Here is a 20,759-nt window from a genome sequence, read left to right on the forward strand (position 1 = left end):
TTTACTCAAAAGTGTGCCGAACTTAAGTATACTTTTTAGTATATACTGTTTAATATGGCATTTCGGACGCACCGCTAGACTCTCAAATAATCAATGACACAAAAAGAATTTACCCCTGAAACTGGGCCGTAGCTTAAAAGATACACATAACATACAGAGCACTGCAGAAAGTAAAGTCTTAGTCTTATGAGTAAGTGCAGTGGGGTGAGAGATTTGCACAGGTCCTGACAGACATCCCACTGTTCCCCGGCTGCAGCCAGCAGCACCTGCATCACCTGTCCACATACGGCCACAGGCAGCAGCTTGCTGGCACAATCTTCAAACAAATCTCTCTGCAGTCTCCAGAAAACAGATGACGCCTGATGACATTTGGTTCACTTGGACACTATATAGAGTGAATGCATGAAAGACAAAGTAAAGGATTTATTATTGAAAAAAAAATTATAATAAAAAAAAACAGTTGGCTCATCAGTAAGATCTGTTAAAGTTTGTTGGGTATCAGTTCAAAAGGGACCAGAACTTGGACATCTGAACCGTTCAGCTCCATAGAAAAACACCAGAAGATCCTGAACTCTCTTCTATGGCATTTATATTCCAAAAAATGTTTGATGTACCACTTGTAAGCTTTGATTTCTGAATCCAGATAAAACAGAACTTTATCTTTGCTTTTCATTACAAAACCAACTGGATGTCCAAAATATCAACAAGTATGTGTACATTTGTTTTAATTAAATCAAAGCAAAAACAACTTTAACTCTGCTAACGATACGTATTCCACTGCAATCGTTGTGTATCAACACAGATTTTGCCTCGGATAAGTTGGCGAGCTAGCAGTAACGTTGAGTCATTCACCACAAGTGTTGTCAGTTTACTTTTTAGCCACCAAGATCTTTAAATCTAGTGTAAGGTAGGTAGTTTAAGTCCTGTTTTAATGGTCCTTGATGAAAGGCGGTCGTTTTGGACTCAAAATTAATCAGAAACCTCTTGGAATCAGGTTTCCAGTTTCCAGTTACTAAGGTGGGCGGGGCTTACTGAGAAATCAACTGCAAATATGAATTACAGCTGCAAGCAGCGATGAACGGGCCCTCGCACCCTTGTGCACGTTCAGGCTGCAGTGGAAGCTTGTATGACTTGCATGTAGATTCTTCAGGCCTGGACATTTAGCGGATGAAACCACCCATGACTCTATACCAAACCATTCAAACGTTATGGCAGAAAATATCAGATATCGACCAATCAGAAGAAGGGGCAGGGCTAATTCATGCCAATGAAGGTCAAGTACTCAAAACTAAGTCCGATGACACCACCCACGAGTCTTTATGTCAAACCATTCAAAAGTTATGGCAGAAAGTAGGAACTATCAAATATGGACCAATCAGATGAAGGGGGGATGCGCTTTTTGGCGTCTAGCGTCGCCACGGTAACGCTTTTGACTGAGAAAAGTGATGCGCATCGTCGCAGGATCGAGACACACATTTTGATGTATAACACACCTGAGTGCACGTTACGGTTGGGGCGAAGAAACGGCCGAAGAAATGGCATAAATTGCTGCAAAATTACACGATTAATTCAAAATGGCCGACTTCCTGTTTGGTTTGGGCCATGGCGCCAAGAGACTTTTCTTTAAGTTGCGACATGATACAGGTGTGTACCAATTTCCGTGCATGTATGTCCAACCGTATTGTGGGGCTTGAGGCACAAAGTTTTCTAGGGGGCGCTGTTGAGCCATTTTACCACACCCATTAATGCAAACCATGAAATATCAAAATTTTTGCCAGGCCTGGCTTGGTGCAAAATTTGGTGACTTTTGGGGCACGTTTAGGGGGAAAAAAGGCACTCATTTCATCAGAAAAATAAAAACGAGGAAAAAAAAATAAAAATTCCTACAGATCCAATAGGGCCTTCGCACTGTGAGTGCTCGGGCCCTAATTATGCTGAAGTTGTTTCCTAGCAACTAAAAACTCTTACAAAAAGGACATAACAGTTTAGTTGGCTTCTGTCAAACCGACCCTGCAAAACCCTGGTTAATCCAAAGACGGCCGACTGGCAGGACCTCACTGATCTCACCTCACTTAGCACCAGCTAGCTCCTCTGACTTAGCTCATTTTAATTTGCTTTGTGAGGCATCTAATCACAGCACACCATTAAAGTCTGCCCCCAACCGATGACTGAATCCCACCTTAGTCATTCTGATATGCTGTTGTGGTTTCACAGAAGAGGAAATGAGTAACACCTAAAAAAATGGCATCTTCCTACAAAAGCACCACACTCCCTCCAGTTTTTACTGAGACACCTGGATGCAGCTCAATCACCACACAGTCGGAGCCGCCGCTTCAAAGTGGAGGAGAGCGTCCCGTGACGTCCCATTCATCCTCCAGCACAGATGAAAAGCTAATTTCTGCAGCTGCAAAGGTTACTGCAGGTCACAGCTGAAGCAGGGAAGTGTCAGATGCTTCTGGACCAAGAACCACCCCCACCCTACTCCGTCTGACATGTTGAACATATCCGTGTTAAATAAGAAGAAAAAAAATAGTCTGAATCAGAATCAGCTTTATTGGCCAAGTTTGAACATTGCCCGTCAAGGAATTTTGACTCTGGTTATTTTGCTCACTGTACCCAGATTTAAAAGTAGCAACAGTAAATAACAAATGTACAGTAAATAAACAATGTGGCACTTATTAACATATATACATTACAATTCAAAAAGTGAAAGGTGCAGCAGTACTGGGGTAGACATGGTCATGGTAGCTCTTAATAACAAATATACAATTTGTCTGCTCTGTAACTGGTTGTAAAAAATAAATGTTACCAAAAACTACAATCTCTCAAATGTGGGAACAAACATATCCAGGCTGGTGCACCGCTGCTGTAAATCATTATTTATGTACAACACATGCGGAGAAAACTCATCTGAAGCAGACACGCTACTGACTTACTCCAGAAGTCAAGGCGTAACCTGGTCCGGGCCTGTTTGTAACATTAATGACCTCAGTGATCCAGCAGGTTTAAAGACTAACCTTGGTGGAAATTCTGCATTTGGACTCAACAGATCTCTCGAACCGACTTCAGCGTGAGATTGCTTCCCGGTACTGTGCCCATTTTTAGCAAATTCCTTTAAGTTCCTACAGGTGAGTGGGGGCCATCCCAGAATTGAAAAGACCCTCCAACAACATGACTGAGCAACACTCAAGACCACAAACACAATTAAACACCATCCACACAAATTATGGTTCTCTAAACAGCAGAACAAACAGGAACAGTGCTTGGACTTTAGAGAACCAACATGTGGAGCAGGAATTATGACATCATTGATCCACCAGCGGCCGGTTGACTGTTATGTCACTTCAGCTTTCCCATCAGCAGTGTAAACACAAGGAGGGTAAAAGACGACGGCTGCCTCTGCTTCAGGGAACCAGGACCGCCTCTGAATCAACACGTTTGCATACACTAACAGAAAGTCAAATTGTTTCCTTAATCTGACGATATTTAATTTTTTACAGCCATGTTTACACTTTAGCCGGGCTGTAGTCGAACCGAATTGAAGCTCTTGAGATCGAGCTATTAGTGCCAGATAATCCGTCGTAATCCGAGTTATTCCAGCATGTATAGGCAACCCACGCTTAGCCGAGCGTCTGACTGCCCCGGGACTCCCCCCTCCAGAAGTGACGACACCGCAAAAGCCAGAATGTCAACGGAGTAGGAGAAGATGAAGAACAACAACTAACCAGAACAATGCCAAAGCGAAAGTGCGTGTGGCGCCACCTAGCATCGTAGAGTGGAATGTTCTTAACACAATAATTGATTGTCTTCTCGTACAAGTGTATTTGGATTTCTCTGAACCCCCAGTTCAATCCTTAGCTAGATTGTTGCCAATAGATTGATTTAGATGTGCATGTAACTGCACTGAGTGTTCCCTTTGTGAACCGGGATGAAGCCACTTGTTCTCTTTGAACAACCAAACATGAATGATAAACTGTCTGCACTTGTACAGCATCTTTTTAACATTGGGGTCTGGCGATTTACCCTGAACAGCTTCAAATATTAACACACACACTTTACACCGCTAAGCTAATATCTAATCAACACAATCACGATGAACGATGTGCACATCCGTTTTGACTGAAAAGCATGACAGAGAAGGTTCAGACAGTCACAACTCTCCACTCTCTCTCCCAAACAAGCATGGCTTTTTTTAAACCTCGTGTCTCTGGTCTCGCGGACTTCTGCCACATTCCACATCCCAGAAACCTCCGTGTATTCATTCACAACATGGAAACTGTTAACACGGCAGCCATGCCACCCTTGCAAAGCCCTCCTCATTAAAGGGCTGTCGCTTGCTCTTCATACCGGCTGCACATGATTCACAGACACCAACACCCCCCCCCAAAAAAAACCCACCTCGCTGCAAGAAAAAACACCAAAAAACCTCGGTCATCTGGTTACTAAAGCTGAGTCTGGCTCAGCTTAACATGATGTCATCCAGAAATCTTCCAATTACCCAGCTGATTACATTCATGCACTCGTTCTGAGGGATTTCTTCTTGCAACTGTTGTGATGCCACATAAAATGCTTGTTGTAAAACCCTGCGTAGCTGCAGCGTCCTGTCTGAAGAAGGCTTTGCTGCATTCTTGTCACACATGGAGCCAACAGGCTTCAGTTAAACGTGATCACAGAAATAATTACAGGACACTTTTCTCTTTCTCCTCAGATCCCAGCATGGTGAGCCATATCGCTGTCAGAACTCATGTGTTTCCACTTCGTTCAAAGCTGCTGCTCATTGTTCAAGCAGGGCTCTGAGATCATTTAACTTTATTATCGGGTTAAGCGCCGACTCCTCGAATACCATGTTGCATTTGTTAGCATCGCCCAAATATATCAGATTTTTCAGAGGCAGAGATCAGCAGCGAGTGAGCTTTTTTTTAAAACTGGACCAGGCCCTATTTGGATTTTATGAACTTGCTGGAAAACATGAAGTAGAAGATGCAAACGGCGTGTAAAATCTGCCTCGCACACATAAAACATGTTTTGTATTGAAACATTTGTTGCATTCATCCCGACCTAACCTCTGCAGCCTCGTGAAACTCATGCGGGCTGACTGATCTGCTTGAGACCTCTGAGAAGGCGACTTTCATGCCCACTTCGCTGCAGGGAATCCTGGCCTCAGCCGCTGCTGGAAGACCACGTAGCCGGAGTTTAAAGCTGCATTTCAAAATTCAACAGTCCTTTCTTTAACTCCTACTATTTTCACCACACAAACCAGGGGCTAAATAGAGATTTGGGGCAGGAAATGTAGCCCCAAGGAAAACTGTGGAAGGGAGGTAGAGTTTAGGACTGTTCAGTTTCCATCCAGGAAGCTTCCAGATAATTCCTGATTGCTCCAACGAGACCCTCTGGACGTTCTCCATGCTTCATTCATGCATGTGTATGCAATTATTACTCTCATCAGCTCTGCGGTTCTCTTTTGTGGTCATGTATCAGGCCCTCCTGGACTAATCTTTTTGTTTTGCTGGCATCTTTCCTGCCTTCCCCTCTGAAATGAACGAAGGGAGCGAACGGTGATGGTGCCACCAAGGAAGTGGATCTGTTGCACAAACAGAAACATCCACCGCCTGCTTTGACTTATTGGAGCTGAGGGGCACCTCTTGGGTTTACCTGAACTGAGCCCAGTTGTCGTTGCAGCCTGGATCTCAAGGCTTGTGTGGAAATGCAGTAGACTCAGGACCAACACACCCGGTCCACTAGGAAAGCTCTGGGTACCTGGGGTCCCATCATGAAGCCACTTCAACTTAGGAGGTTACACTGAGCACAAATGAGAATGTTTTTCTAGACCTGCGTAGCTTTCCATCAGTCGGAGGTTGCATGTTTTGGAGCTACACATAAAAAGAAGGTGGGAATTGTAAAACACAAAAGACATATGTAGCAGCAGGGGAGATGGAGACGCTTCCCATCGATCGGTTTAGACGCACCAAACACGCTCCGTACGCGACTGATCACATGACCGATTGGCCGCTTTCACCATTCAAATAACAAACATGGTCAATTATCAGAGAAATGCAAGAAGGAATGATAAAAAAAGTTGGAAATAATTCCCAAAGACACCTTTCAGGTTTTTCTGCCCCTATATGACCAATGACTGCAAACAGGCCATCTAAAAGAGACACTCCTGGCGTTCAGAAGTCAACACAGCTGATGGCAGGGATGAAATTTTCTTCTTTTTTTTTTAAAGATTTTTTTGGGCTCTAGTGGCCCTTTATTCAAGTGGCCGACAGGAAGGTGGTAGAGAGAGACAATGGGGATGACATGCAGGAAAGGTGCGCAGCCCGGGATTCAAACCTGCAGGAGGACTGTAGCCTCACTATATGAGCCGCATGCTTAAACCACTGTCCCACCGAGCAGCCCAAGCAGGGATGAATTTAAGTTAAATTTAACTTAAATGGAAGTGTCACGCTGCGTTACGGAAATGTTTACAGCTGGAGAGCCTCCAGGAGGAAATTCAAGAGCGTTCCTCATCTGCCTTGATTCACTCCCATTTAATCAGAGTACCACTGAAAACCAAGTTCATTTGGGATTCGAAGAAAACATCCTTTAAACTCTTGATATTGGGTTTGAACATCAGTTGTTCGCAGAAACACGAGCTTACACGCGAGCATCCCCCAAGTCCGACATGCTGACTGCTTTAAGGATGGCAGCCATGAGACGGTGAACCGCGGTAGCCGGGTGTCCCACCTGCCAGGGAGTGTTTCTTAACCTACATCCTTGTCTTCACTCGTGTTCTTGCCGACTTGTATCAACTTCAGCCAAAGTCCGCCGAGTACAGCTGAAACCCTCCCACACATTCTTCCTCCGCTCATTTCACCAAGCATGCATCCAGAGACTTGTGTAGACTTGAGGCAGGAAACTATCCCGGGATGTGTTTTGCTGCAACTATTTTGCAGTCGAGTTCAGTTTTAAAATGGTTCAACACCGTAATTTAGTCTTCTTGTCTGGGGCGGACTTATCAAAACAGGATTCAAGTGAAGAATTACTCCAGGATCTTCCAACGTGTGGGCCACGAGCTTCCACCATCGTTCCACCAGAAGAAACACCAAATCTTGTCTTCCCAAGTCTTCTCAAGTTTGAACCACCAAGTACTTCAGTCCATGTTTGATGGAACTGAGAAACATGCAACATGTGCTGCTTACTGGTAGCTACCAGGCTCATTGAAGGGGGAGGGTTCTGTTCTCCTTTGGAACAAGCCAAGAAAGTGCAAAATCAACAGTGTTTGTTTTTAACTGAGATTACTTTTCAGTGTAACTATTCAGAATGCAATCTCATTCAAAAGTTGGGGATATTTAGATAACCGAGGCTTTGTGTTGCTACAGCACCAACTCCACGCGGGAAAGACAAACCAGGCTTTAAAACGCGTCCCTGCTGAAGGATCCACATGGTGGACTGGACCTGAGGAACACTCTTCAGCAACATTCACGGTCAACTTTCAGTTTGTGAATTTGAGAATGAACAGTGACTACGTTTACATGCAGTCAAAATTTGGGTTATTGCTAATATTCCGGTTACTGAAACATTGGGAATATTCCGTTTACATGGTAATTAATCATTCAGGATATCTGGATCAAACCAGCGACGGAGAACGTGATGACGCAATTCCCATCATTTCTGCTTCTTCTTCCTGTATCCAAATTCAAAACAAATGCTGCTTCGCGCAACTTTTATCTCACCTTCTTGTAAATCTTCTATCCCGGTACTTTCTACCGTCTACAAATACAGAAATGTTCATATCCTTCATTACATTTATGAAGTGATTAGTCTCCTCCTGGTCTTGGTTTCTCCGTGTTTAGAAGAACTTCCTGGACTCAAAAGACCAGGATTCCTTGTGAACATAGCATGTGCAGAAAACACATTCATGTTCCGTTTGATGGGGATATTCCTTTAAGCTGGGCAGACACTGTGCAATATTTTAAATCGTTTGATTCAGCCCCATCTCAAACTGCACGACTAGATCGCTGAGTTCAAAAGTTCACAGCCCACGATTTATGGTCTCACACTGTCCGACCTGATGCTCTGATGCTCCGTCTGCTCACACTATACCATCATAATCCTCACGTCGGACTTCTGTTAATGGAACTGCAACGTCAAAAAGAAGTGGACGAGGAGGAAACCACGAAGTGGGAAACACCAAAGATGCTCAGCAAAAACAAACACCCTGCCTTAAGCCTGAATTATGGTTCTGCGTTAAATCGACGGCGTAACCGTACGGTGCGGGTCGCCGCGTACCCTACAGCGTAGGCTCTGCGTTGGTGTAAGGTGGAACCATAAATCAGCCTTTAGCAATTTGTGCCATTTTGTGTGGCGATAAAATAAAAAAGATTAGACAACGTCATGATTGGACAAGGAATTGGCTGGGCAGACGTGGGAAATGTGGTCTTTTTTTCTGCTATTAAAACATGATTTGTAATGTGAATTTGCAACACTTAAACTACAAATAATAGTTTTTGACGTGACATCAGAGATTGCGCATGCTCTCTGTGAAAGGATGAGTCCAATCGGGTCGTAGCTGCTTCAACTGTGCGATTCCTTCACGAGGAGCGACCAGGATTTCAAACACATTTGATTTTCTTGCGAGCATAAGATTTGTGATCGGGAGCTCGTCGTGAGGTGTTAATCTCTCGTCGTTACCCCACGTATAACTGCACGAGGCACAAGCAACGGTTGGGTCAAAATATGACCCCAAAAATATTGGGGTTTTTAAAAACCCGAATATGAGCAAATTTGGGTTATTCAAAGGGTTTATTGGTGTTTACATGGCCGTGCAAACTGGGTTATTGCTAATATTCAGGTTTTAAAAGGGTTATTGATGCATGTAAACGCAGTCAATGTCACTTAACTTCACAAGTACATACTGACTTTTTCCTTAATGTAGTATTAAGTACACTCTCAGGTGTGCAACGAACCGGTCTGCCACATCCCATAGTGCAATGGACCAGCGATCAAGTCATTCATTGTGGTCACATGCCCAACTTCTGGTTACTCTTTGGCATAATGGCTTCAACGTTGGGATTGGATGTGCCTACGATGGCTCAGAACCAAGTTGTACCAGGTTCAGAACCCCCCAACGGTGGGACCCTTCAGGGGCCCGTAGAGCCTCAGAACCCCCCAACGGTGGGACCCTTCAGGGGCCCGTAGCGCCTCAGAACCCCCCAACGGTGGGACCCTTCAGGGGCCCGTAGCGCCTCAGAACCCCCCAACGGTGGGACCCTTCAGGGGCCCGGAGCGCCTCAGGGTCAGAGATGCTAGCGAGCGGTCCAGCTGGAACCGGGAGTTGGTGGAACTTGTATCATCCAAGTATTTTTCACACGCTACTACAAATCACTACACACCTGTAGTGTGGTGGCTGATTTTGAAAATAGTCACAATTAAGAATTGCTGTGAGGATCTGTGACGTCACAGTTAAGGAAATGACCCCAGTTTTTGTGTGTGTGTGTGTGTGTGTGTGCGTGTGTGTGTAAGTAAGAGAGAGAGAGATTGGGGGGACCCTTCCCCCTTCCACTCATTAACAAATGGTGAGACCTGAGAGCCAGAGCCGAAAACAGGAAATCTGCGCCCCCATCCACGGGGGGGGGGGGACGTGGGGGGCGAATTAGCATGGCTGACAAAGATCACCGTGGGCTCTGCGCCAATTAACATGACAAGAACACAGAGTCCTCTGAGAGCGACACAGCGGCTTTTATGAGCTGCAGGAGGACAAAGAGGGGCTAAGTGGTCCCAGACACTCCAGGGAGGAGAGGAGAGGGGACCCCCCCACCCATCCATCCCACCCACCCCCAGCAAACACACACGAAATATCACAATAATGGAGAGAAAAGTTTCATTGAAAACCGCAGAGGTCTGAAAGTTCAAAGATGAGCTGAATGTCACTTTCAGCCACGGCCGTGAAATTAAACTATCTCCGTTTTTCTTGCCACTGTTTGGCTTAAGGTTTTTCTCCCACTAGGGGAGTTTTTACCTGCCATTGTTTATGGAATAATTGCTCGGGGGTTTACTTTCTGGATCTCTGGATATCTGTTATTAGACGCTATAGAAATAAAAGTGAATTGAATGTAAACTGCATGGACTCTCAGCCCCCACTCCCCCAACTGCAGCCAGAAACATAAGTGCAAAGAAAAAAGCGCGAACAACATCTCAAAACCCCACGGGGAATAGAAACTTCTGCAAACTTTTCTAGTGGGGAAGTGTGTCCCACGCACGTGAACTCACCGTCGCAGCCCACGCGTGGAAACAAGAAAAGCATCCAGAGAAAAGTCCTCAGGGAAAAGGCCATGGCGTCCGACACTCTGCAGGAAACTCTCTCCGGGTTCTGGTTCTGGTTCTGGTGGGTTCACCTCTTCTCAGTCCGGAGGAAGACTGAGCTCAGCTCGCGAGGGAGTCCGACACGCAGCGTGACAGGACGAGGAGCTGCTTCATCCCGCGGACCGTTCTGCAGCTCCGCCGCTCCGCTGCTCACACCTCCGGGGCCGAGGGCCCCACCTGCAGGCCGAGGGCCCCACCTGCAGGCCGAGGGCCCCAGCTGCAGGCCGAGGGCCCCACCTGCAGGCCGAGGGCCTCACCTGCAGGCCGAAGGCCCCACCTGCAGGCCGAGGGCCCCACCTGCAGGCCGAGGGCCCCACCTGCAGGCCGAGGGCCCCACCTGCAGGCCGAGGGCCCCACCTGCAGGCCGAGGGCCCCACCTGCAGGCCGAGGGCCTCACCTGCAGGCCGAGGAGCTTGGGCCACGAACCAGTCCGGTGTCGGGCCAAAAATCAGCCAGTGTCCGTCACTCATCTGCAGAGCCGGATTAACGCGAAGGCAAACTAGGCATGTGCCTAGGGCCCGATTGACAGGGGAGGGGCCCTGAGAGGGACAAAAAAAAAAAAAAAAAAAAAAAAATTTTTTGTCTGCACACATATTAATGGTTAATACCATGCCGGTAAAAACCTAAGGCATATATATATGTGCATTATTACTATATTTATTTAGTATATATACGCATACATACGCACAGGGCCTCCGCAAGGGGTGTGCGAACCGTGCAACCGCACGGGGCCTCGCGCTATGGGCCATTTTTTTTTTTTTTTTTTTCAAAAATTATTTTTGTTTTTTTCGTTTTTTTTTCGTTTTTTCCCTTATAAATATCAACAGTCACGTTCCATTACAGACCTAAATGTGTACTAGTCTGTGCATATCAATAAATATATGTGCAATGATGCACATCTCTGCTGCTCCGTTAACACAAAGTAACCATGGATATTCAGAAATGGTTCAAGCACAACCACGCCAGCAAGTTTATATTTATGGTTATATTTATTTTTGTTATTTATTTGTCTCTGTTTTATTTTCTGTTGCTCGATTGTCTGATGGGTGAGGTAGCCCAGACTAAATGTAACATTTTCTTTGTTCTGCTGCGATATTGCTGCAAAAATGCACTTGAAAGACACTTTAAATATTATTGTTTGACTGGTATCATTCCACTTGAAATGACTGTCATGTTTAGTGATGGTTTTGAGCTGTATAGATAAAATTAGTTTGAATTTCTATGTTTTATTTTCAGGGTAAGAAACATCTGTTGCTAGATTGTCTGATTTGGTGAGGTAGCCAAGACTAAATGTAGCATTTTCTTTGTTCTGCAGCAATATTGCTGCAATAAAGCATTTGAAATACACTTTAAATATTCTTGTTTTGCTAGTATCATTCCGCTTGAAATTATGGGAAAATGCATAATTTAGTGTTGAATAACGTGCTAGGCATGTGCACCCCTCTGATCTAAGATGCAGCCCTACTCATCATTTTATACAACCGGCCCTGTGCCAGAATCTGATTTCTCTCCTGAAAATGGGTCTTTTTACCTGCTAAAAATTGATGGAAGGTCAAATACAGTTAATGAAAAGTTTTTTCTACCTAAATATGATTTGATCTCATTCTCGAGCTTCATAATATAAACACTAGAGCTCACAGGATTGCTTTTAACTCTTTTAAAGGACCACTACAACACAAAATAGGCATTTTCACCTGCCAAACATTGATTGAAGGCCAAATACAGTTAATGAAAAGTTGTTTCTGCCTAAATATGATTTGATGTCATTCTTGAGCTTCATAATCTGAAAATCTGACGTTTTAGCGCTATCGCTCAACGGGCTGCTGTGCGCGGCCACAAATCAGATTCTGGCAGGGAATCACTTTTTGGCACGACAAAATCAAAATCAGGATGCTGTTCTGGGGTGCGAGATGCAGCAGATGGAGCTAAAGCAACATGTTACCTGCTCACCTTCTTACTTGATAACATGTACCACATAAACATTATTATTAGTTATTAGTCAGGTGGTTGGACATTCATTTTAACACATTATGATATTTGAATTTGAAGTATAAACGGTGTCTATCATAATTGATCAGGGTTCTGCGTCATTCAGGAGCAGCGGGTCAAAGATCCAACAGCTGAAATAAGTTTACAAAACAAAAACAAGAGAATAAACCAGCTCTTGTCACAGATATGTTCATTTGAGCTACAAAATGTTTGCATGCCAACAAAATGTAATGCTATGAATAGCATTTCTTCCCATCGTCTTGAAAAGGAGTGACAAATACAAACATCCCCCGGCTGCCGCGGTGCACTGGTTGGTAACAAATGTAGTGTAAGTATACTGTAAATACAGTAGTTTGATTGTATGAGTCAAATAAAATACTTCAACAATAAAATAACTTCAACCTGAAATAAACAAATAAATATTAAATAAAAAACTTCAAACTGAAATAAATAAACAAATCTGAGTCAAATAAAAAAACACATATTGTAAGTATGGATGCAGTAGTTTGATTGTAGGTCAAATAAAATAAAACACTTCAACCTGAAATAAATAAATAATTATTAAATAAAAACTTCAAACTGGAATAAATAAACACATCTGAGCAAAATAAAATAAAACACTTCAACCTGAAATAAATAAATAAATATTAAATATAAAACTTCAAATTGAAATAAATAAATATTAAATACAAAACTTCAAATTGAAATAAATAAATATTAAATAAAAACTTCAAACTGGAATAAATAAATAATTATTAAATAAAAACTTCAAACTGGAATAAATAAACAAATCTGAGTAAAAGAAAATAAAACACTTCAACCTGAAATAAATAAATAAATATTAAATATACACTTCAAACTGAAATAAATAAATAAACAAATCTGAGTCACAAGTTGAAAACATCTTAACAACATAAATTGATATAGAACTATAACCAATTTATAGTATATTGGCTTAGGTTTATAGTTTATCCGACCAAGTGGTCCTTTCACCACTCTTTAACGGAGGTGAAAGCCTGGAGCGTTAACAAGGTATTTAATACATGTTATTCAGCGTAGCTGGAAAAAAGAATCTCCAGTCTAGACCGAGACTGGAGACAGAGATTCCTGGCTAATGAGCAGCAGCTTCGGTGCTTGTGCCACAAAGTTTTATTTCAACAACATACCAACTTCAAGTGAAGCACGAGTTTCCTGTGTTTTGCCCTTTTTTTCTCTCTTGTTCCTTATTCATGATGTCTTTTGGACGACATGTTGAAATCTCCCCGTCTGTAGCTCTGCACAAGCCTCCCTGACGCGCAGCCCTCTGATTGGTCAGATGTGATACAGGTCTGCCTTCTCTCCTCCGCCTCACGGTGATGGATGCGCATGCGCGCTACCGTGCAAATGCGTCCCCTCGCTAAATATAAATGATGTCTGTATTTATTTTTTATACTATACACTCATTTATATACGGTACATATATATATCATTTTTACAAAAATAACCTGTTTAATACAAGATGTAATATATGATATAATAGATATAAATATAATATAAGTATATAAACATACAAAGACAACATGACAGAATAGCAGAACACACACAGTTGCTGATCTTTAAACACTGTCTTCACTTTTATACCTCAAATAAACCATTTCTTTATATTTCTTCTTAAATTGGTTTGTACATTCTTTTAACTCCAAATTAGGAGTAAAGTCACTAATCACTTAGGGTAAAGCAGAAAACTGTTCTTACCAAGGTGGTTAATGTCTGTAGTAAAATAACTGGCTCTGCTCAGGAAACTCTACAGGACCTGGATAACAAACAGCTGTATAGGGAATATAAAAACTATCCTATGGGACTGTTCCGTCCTCTACACCAAGGGCCTGATTTACTAAAGGTTTGCGTGCATAAAAACGTGTGCAAACTTGACATCACCCGCAAACCAATGTGCAAGCTGATCTACTAACAGCGTGCAAAGAGGACTGCGCCTCTCAAACTAATATAGAAACATGCAGCATGTGTTGCCTTCATTCTAAAGGCTGATTTATGGTTCCGCGTTACACCAACGCAGAGCCATGTAGAGCCACGTACGGCGCGCGTCGCCGCGTACCCTACGCCGTAGGCTCTGCGTCGATTTAACGCGGAACCATAATTCAGGCTTAAGGTTTGTACAAAACTTTTCATTTTTTGCGGGTCTAGACATATTTGTTTTTTGTGTTTTTGGTCCAATATGGCTCTTTCAACATTTTGGGTTGCCGACCCCTGAGCTAGGATGTGAGGCTTCGTAGTGTTGAAGGCTGATGAGATATCAATATCTCGATCGATCCAATCGATAATATCCATATTTATCTTCCACAGGTGTGAAGTGTGAACAGCTGACTCAGCCAGGTCATCGTCTGACCATCACCTGTCAGGTTTCTTATTCTCTCAGCAGCTTTTCAACACACTGGTTCAGACAGCACACATTGGACTTTCTTCAAAGAGTCACTGGAAACCAAATTCAGTCACCACTCAGAATCTTCCAGTAAAACAGTCACTTTAAATTGGCAGAATATGCAGCCTGGAGACTCTGCTGTGTATTACTGTGCCGAAGAGCTACACTCAATCACACAAACCACCAGTGCACTCTTGCAAAAACCTCGAAGAACAATTTTTACATAAAGCCACCAGGAGGCGCTCTAACACCACAGATATCTACAACTTTATGTTCATCCATAAAACAACAAAAACAGCAATCACTGTGATTGATGAGAGGAAACAAAAACACATGCTACACAGAACTAGACTGCACGCAAAACGGTGTATACAATTACAATTAATGCAGTATCTGTAGTCTCATAATATAAGAAGAGAATATAAGAATTGGAAGAGGCGGATCTCTCTCTTAATACCGACCAGTTTTCTTGGTCACAAATATGCTTAAATACGTTTACTATGACTAAAAACCCAAACTTACAACTTATACAGTACAAAGTTATTCATATAATACATTATACTGGACAAAGGATGTTCCAGATGGGCTTTGTCACCTCTAATATCTGTTCACAGTGCACAGAGAACACCCCAGATAATTATATGCATGCTTTATGGTTCTGTACACCGGTACAGAGGTTCTGGAAGGAGATTTGTGAGGATTTATCCACATGGATCAACTACAGAATCCCAGTGTGCCCCACGGTATGTATATTAGGTCACCTGGGAGACACTCAAATAGAACCTAATTGGACACACCGGGTTCTCACTGCCTTATGTATCGCAAAGAAAACCATTCTAGTAAATTGGAAACAAAAATCCAGTTTATGTATCAATCATTTTAGGAATCTTTTATCAGACCATATTAGTAGTGAGATAATGTCTGCCTCCACTGAACAACATTCGGCTGAATTGCACCCTCTGTGGTCCCCGATTATTGGCTTCGTTACCTAGTGGGGGCGGGGGGGTGGTGATCTCGTAGCCCTTGGGGTTGGGGGTCGGCTTGGGGGGTCTGGGGCGCCGGCCTCTGGTGGCCCCTGGGGGGCGGTGGGGGGGGGGGCGGTGGGGCCCTGTCCCTGGCCGGTGGGGGCCTTGGGGGCCTGTGGGGGGGGTTGCCTCATGGCGGTGGGGGGGGGTGGCTGGGGGGGGCTCGGGCGGGGGGCTGTGGCTTGGGCGTCTCCGGGTCTCCCGGGGGGGGGCTGGGCCGTGGACGTGGGGGCCCCACTCGGAGGGCCCGGCCCTGCCTGGGTGGGGGGTGGCTGTCTGCGCTGGGGGGGCATTGCTACCTTGGTCCTCCGTCGCTGGGCGGGGGCCGAGTGCCCCTGCGGATGTGGGGACTCCGTGACCCTTGGGGTGTCCGCCGGGGTGGCCTTGGGGGGGGGGGGGGGGGGGGTCCGGGGATCGGGGCCTCCCCTGACCGGGGGGTGCACGGGCGGGCGCGGCGGCGGGGTGGAGCCATTCCCAGGTGTCTATGTCTTATGTTGTCAGTATGAATGGGAGGATGTTGGACCGTTTCCCCCTCCGTCTGGGAGCTCCTGCGGCGCCGGGGGCGCCTGTGGAGGTACGGTGGGACCCTGGCCCGGCTCGGAGGGCCGGCCCCCGTCTACTGGATGGCCGGTGGGGGGGCGCGGGTGTCTTATCAGGGCCGGCTTTGCTGGTCCTGCTTCCTGGCTTCGGCCTCCGCTCCCCCTCTTTCCCCCCCTACACGATTCATACGCACATAGGCAAAGGGCGGGGGGTCCGGGTCGTGGGGGGCATTGTCCCGCGTGGCCCGGCACTCCCCGCCTCACGGTTTTAACAGCAAAATAGACACTGCACTTAACTTAAGTTAACATTCAACACTTAATAAATACATTTGACAAGGACATGTAGTTCGGGAGGGGGCGGGTCGGTGTCAAATCGATACTTGGCTCTCCCCCTCCCTGTTTTTATGGCATTAATCACATGCACTCAACACCAGGGGCGGGAGGGGGTCCCACATCACCCGCATTCCCTCACCGGCCTGGGATAGGTGGGTCGGGATACCCGGGCCTGGCGGGGCTGGCCGTGCAGCCTGGGGCGCCTTCTGGCGGTGCTGGACCCCCCCGGGGAGGGGGAAACGGTGCGTGATTGTGTGTCTGTGTCGGTGAGAATGCGGTATGGAAGGGTCCTGCCATGGAGGATTTGAGCCTCCATTGGCAGGACATCAAAACTTAATAATTTATCAATATTATATTATACAAAGATGGTTATTATTATTATTATTAGTATTATTATTATGTATAGTATATCATATTATTATTAGTATAGATATCGGATAGTTGAATGGATGAATGAATGGGATGCCTGGGTCTGGGGCCCTCCGTTGTCGGGCCTGCACGTGTGTCGCCTTGTTGGGGGGTTCCCTCTCTCCGGGCCCGTCTCCGGTCCCCCCCGCTGCCTCTGCGGCGGGGCGCCCCTCTGGTCTTGGAGGGCCACTTTCGTGGGGGGCGGGTGCGCCTGCCCGCGGCGGCGGCCGGGGCGGCTCTGTCTCTCCGGGCAGGCTGGCCCCCTGCCGGGTGGGGGTCGTTGGCCTGAAGGGTGAGGGCCTCCTGGCCGCGTGTCCGGCCCGGACCGGGTGGCCGGGGATTGCCTGGGTCGCGGTCCGCTGCCGCGGGATCCCTGGCTGCTTCTTCCCGCGCCGTGGGGGCCCCGCCCGCGGGCCTCGCAGGCGGTGGGTTGCCTCCCTCCTGCTTCTCCCCTCTGTGGGGTTGCCGGTGGCCTGGGTCCCGGGCTCTTCCGTGTCGGCCTCTGGTCTCGCGGGGTTGCTCCCCCCCCCCTCCCCCACTATAGATACACTTCAGGTAGAGCTTTGTTTGGTTTATTACACACACACACACACACACACACACACACACACACACACACACACACACACACACACACACACACACACACATATAGCCACTTAGTCACATGCATATACACAAACATACACAGCCACACAAACATATACATACACACACACACACACACACACACACACACACACACACACACACACACACACATACGCATGATCATATACATACACACACACACACATAGACATACACACTGGCTTGTTCACCTGCATGCTGGCTCTCTAGTTTTTGGGGTTAGGTAGCGGTAGCGGTAGCTTAGCTCAGACTGCGATCAGATCTCAAGATTTAGGTCGATTGCTGTTATTGTTTTGGTTGGCTCCGTGCCGGTTTCGTGTTTTGTTTGTGGTTTTTTGTTGCAGATTTCCAGTGCGTGTTTCCATGTGTTCCTGCTTCCTGGATTGGCAGTGGATGTCGTCACCCCCGCCCCCCCCCCCCCCCAAAAAAAAAAAAATCACTGGGTTTGTATGTGTATATTTATGTATGTGTACGCATATGTATGCGTATATATATGTATATATATTAAATATAGTAATAATGCACATGTGTATGCTTTTGGTTTCTACCGTCATGGTATCAATCATTAATATGTGTGCAGACAAGGGAAAAAAAAAAAAAAAAAAAGAGAATATAAGAATTATTGCAGTGCAGTTTCATCTCATTGATCTGAACACAGGAATAACTGCGGCTGCATCTGCCAGTGATGGATGGACCGACAATGTGACAAATATCTAAAACCATGAAGGAACAAGAAGGAGCTGATGTTCATTGGTTTTTGTCATTAATGATGTAAGAACCAATAATCCCATAAGATGCCAGTTTTCTCATATCACTGAGAATACTGTATAATAAGAAGTTTGATTGCTTGCAATAGTTGCATAGTTGCTATTTCCAGTCAGAAATATATCTTTCCCTGGCAACACAGAAAGAAATACATCATAAAGTATTGAAAGAAGGTGACAGATTGTTTGGCATTTTAAATGATATGACGTCTTCCACTTGAGTGGAAAATCTCCAAAGAGACTGTGAGGTATAATTTTATTGCATGATTGTCATATTAACTTGATAACACAGGAACCTGTGAACATGCTCAAGTGGCCTGGGAGATGCAACAGATAGATTATTCAGTATAATTTAATAAGATGTGTCATGATTTCTGAGAGAGTTTGACAACAAAAGACTGAACAGTCTCTGAGAATTGGTGAAGTTAATGATAACGAGTCTAAACAGTAATCTAAAACGTTGTGAGGTTGTTCCCAACAGCAGCATATAAATGAACAAATACCAAATATAAGATTGAACTGAGCTTAGTTGTCTCTATTGTCACGATAGTGTTGATTTTATATTGATAAGCTTCTGCTTCAGATGTAAGTAGATCACCAATGAGAGAGATACTTGCAGAACTGTTTGGTAAGGGAACAGCTGTGCACCAATGAACTTTTGGTTATCAACATCCAGAGCTGGGTAATAACGAGTTACATTTACTCTGTTACATTTACTTGAGTAAGTTTTGGGAAATGTTGTACTTTTAGGAGTAGTTTTGAATAACTATACTTTTTACTTTTACTTGAGTAGATTTGTGAAGAAGAAACTGTTCCTCTTACTCCGCTACATTAGGCTACGTTGAGCTGTTACTTTTCTTTTATCCCTTTTATCCACGTACGCGTCAATCTCATGACATCACTGGGTGATTCTTTGGGAAAAATGTTTGTTTTTACTGGCACATTTACACAGACTCAAACACACACAGAGTTTCTATGAGTTCATGTTTGTTCTAGTTCTGTCTGGTTAAAAAAGAAAAGTACAAAGGCTTGACATTTTGTGCTACTTGTGCTTAATTTATTTTCTTATTCTGTTATTATTTTTATCTATTTTATTATTTATTAAAGTACTTGAATTTAGTTTAAGATTACTTTAATTTAAGATATTTATTTTTTATTAATTTTAATTTATTTTATTATTTTATTGATTTAATTTGCCTGTAGATGATTATTTTGTACTTTTGTCTGTTTGAATGGTTGTGTTAAAAAAAATAAATGAGACGTTACTCAACAGTTACTCAGTACTTTTTCACCAAGTACTATTTTACTTTTACTCAAGTCATTATTTGGATGACTACTTTTTACTTCTACTTGAGTCATATTATTCTGAAGTAACAGTACTTTTACTTGAGTACAATTTTTGGCTCCTCTACCAGCTCTGTCAACATCTTTACTTGTTTAATAGCTAATTAACACAGGAAGCAGTCTTCACCACAACAGATGCGTCTGCATCCAGATGACAAACTGACACTTTGGACTGAAAGTTTTGAACCAGACTAATAATAAAAGTAGGTTAAATAAAAAAGTGTTTAACATGGAAATGATAATCCATTCACATTATAACCATTGTTCTAATCCCAGTCGCAGTGATAAATAAATAAAAAACACTGCCTTGAGTGTCTCCCATTTATTAATTGAATTTTGAAACATTACAAATGTTTAGCTTTTAATTTAGTGGAAAATGATTCAATACTTAATGGTCTTAAATGGAATACTTAGATGTTTTAGAGTTTAGGTGATTGAAATAGTTCTGTGAGCAGTGAAGACCTTGGAGGACCTGGCTGTTACACAAAGCCTCCTCTCTGTACAACCTGATCACTCTTGTCAAGCTCAACATCTGTGCAACACACTTTCACATCCATTTCTGCACGTCTACAAAACCAAACTCTGTAAAACCCCAACTCTGCCATCAACCCCACAAACAAACACACTACACTTAGAATTAAGACTCATGTAAACTAGCTACCAACCAAAATGTGAGTATGAATGAAATGAAATCAGGTTGTGTTTTTCAAACAGTCAAAGCTAACATTCAGCAGGAAACATGTAAAGACCTGTCATCTCTTTTCTGTCATCACCATTTCAACACTGGTGGTTCTGCTACTGTCCTGCGTTCCTCTTACACCTGCTCTATTCAAATTTTGTTGTTCTAAAGTTTTGTATCAGGTATTTTAATGGTTAAACCTTTTACGCAACTGTCATCAGATTTCAGTACGGTCTCTGTTCCTTTCCCTTTAGACGTAATGCTGACCATTACACGACAATTCCCACT

The 20,759-nt window shown here is 44.2% G+C and overlaps 1 protein-coding gene across 2 annotated transcripts in view; it reads right to left on the reverse strand.

The window, feature by feature from the left end:
• ror2 (receptor tyrosine kinase-like orphan receptor 2) overlaps positions 1-10,451 on the reverse strand; it is a 72,871-nt gene extending 62,420 nt beyond the window's left edge. Inside the window, exon 1 of one of the 2 annotated variants that reach the window (XM_061734543.1) lies at positions 10,252-10,451. In XM_061734543.1, coding sequence (XP_061590527.1) covers positions 10,252-10,315 — 64 coding nt within the window. In that variant the 5' untranslated portion in view covers positions 10,316-10,451. The remainder of the gene's footprint in view (positions 1-10,251) is intronic. The other variant, XM_061734544.1, reaches the window with a different exon arrangement.
• Positions 10,452-20,759: the final 10,308 nt, after the last annotated feature.

Source organism: Cololabis saira, chromosome 11 (genome assembly GCF_033807715.1).
Source record: "Cololabis saira isolate AMF1-May2022 chromosome 11, fColSai1.1, whole genome shotgun sequence".
In the NCBI taxonomy this organism is placed as follows: Eukaryota; Metazoa; Chordata; class Actinopteri; order Beloniformes; family Belonidae; genus Cololabis; species Cololabis saira.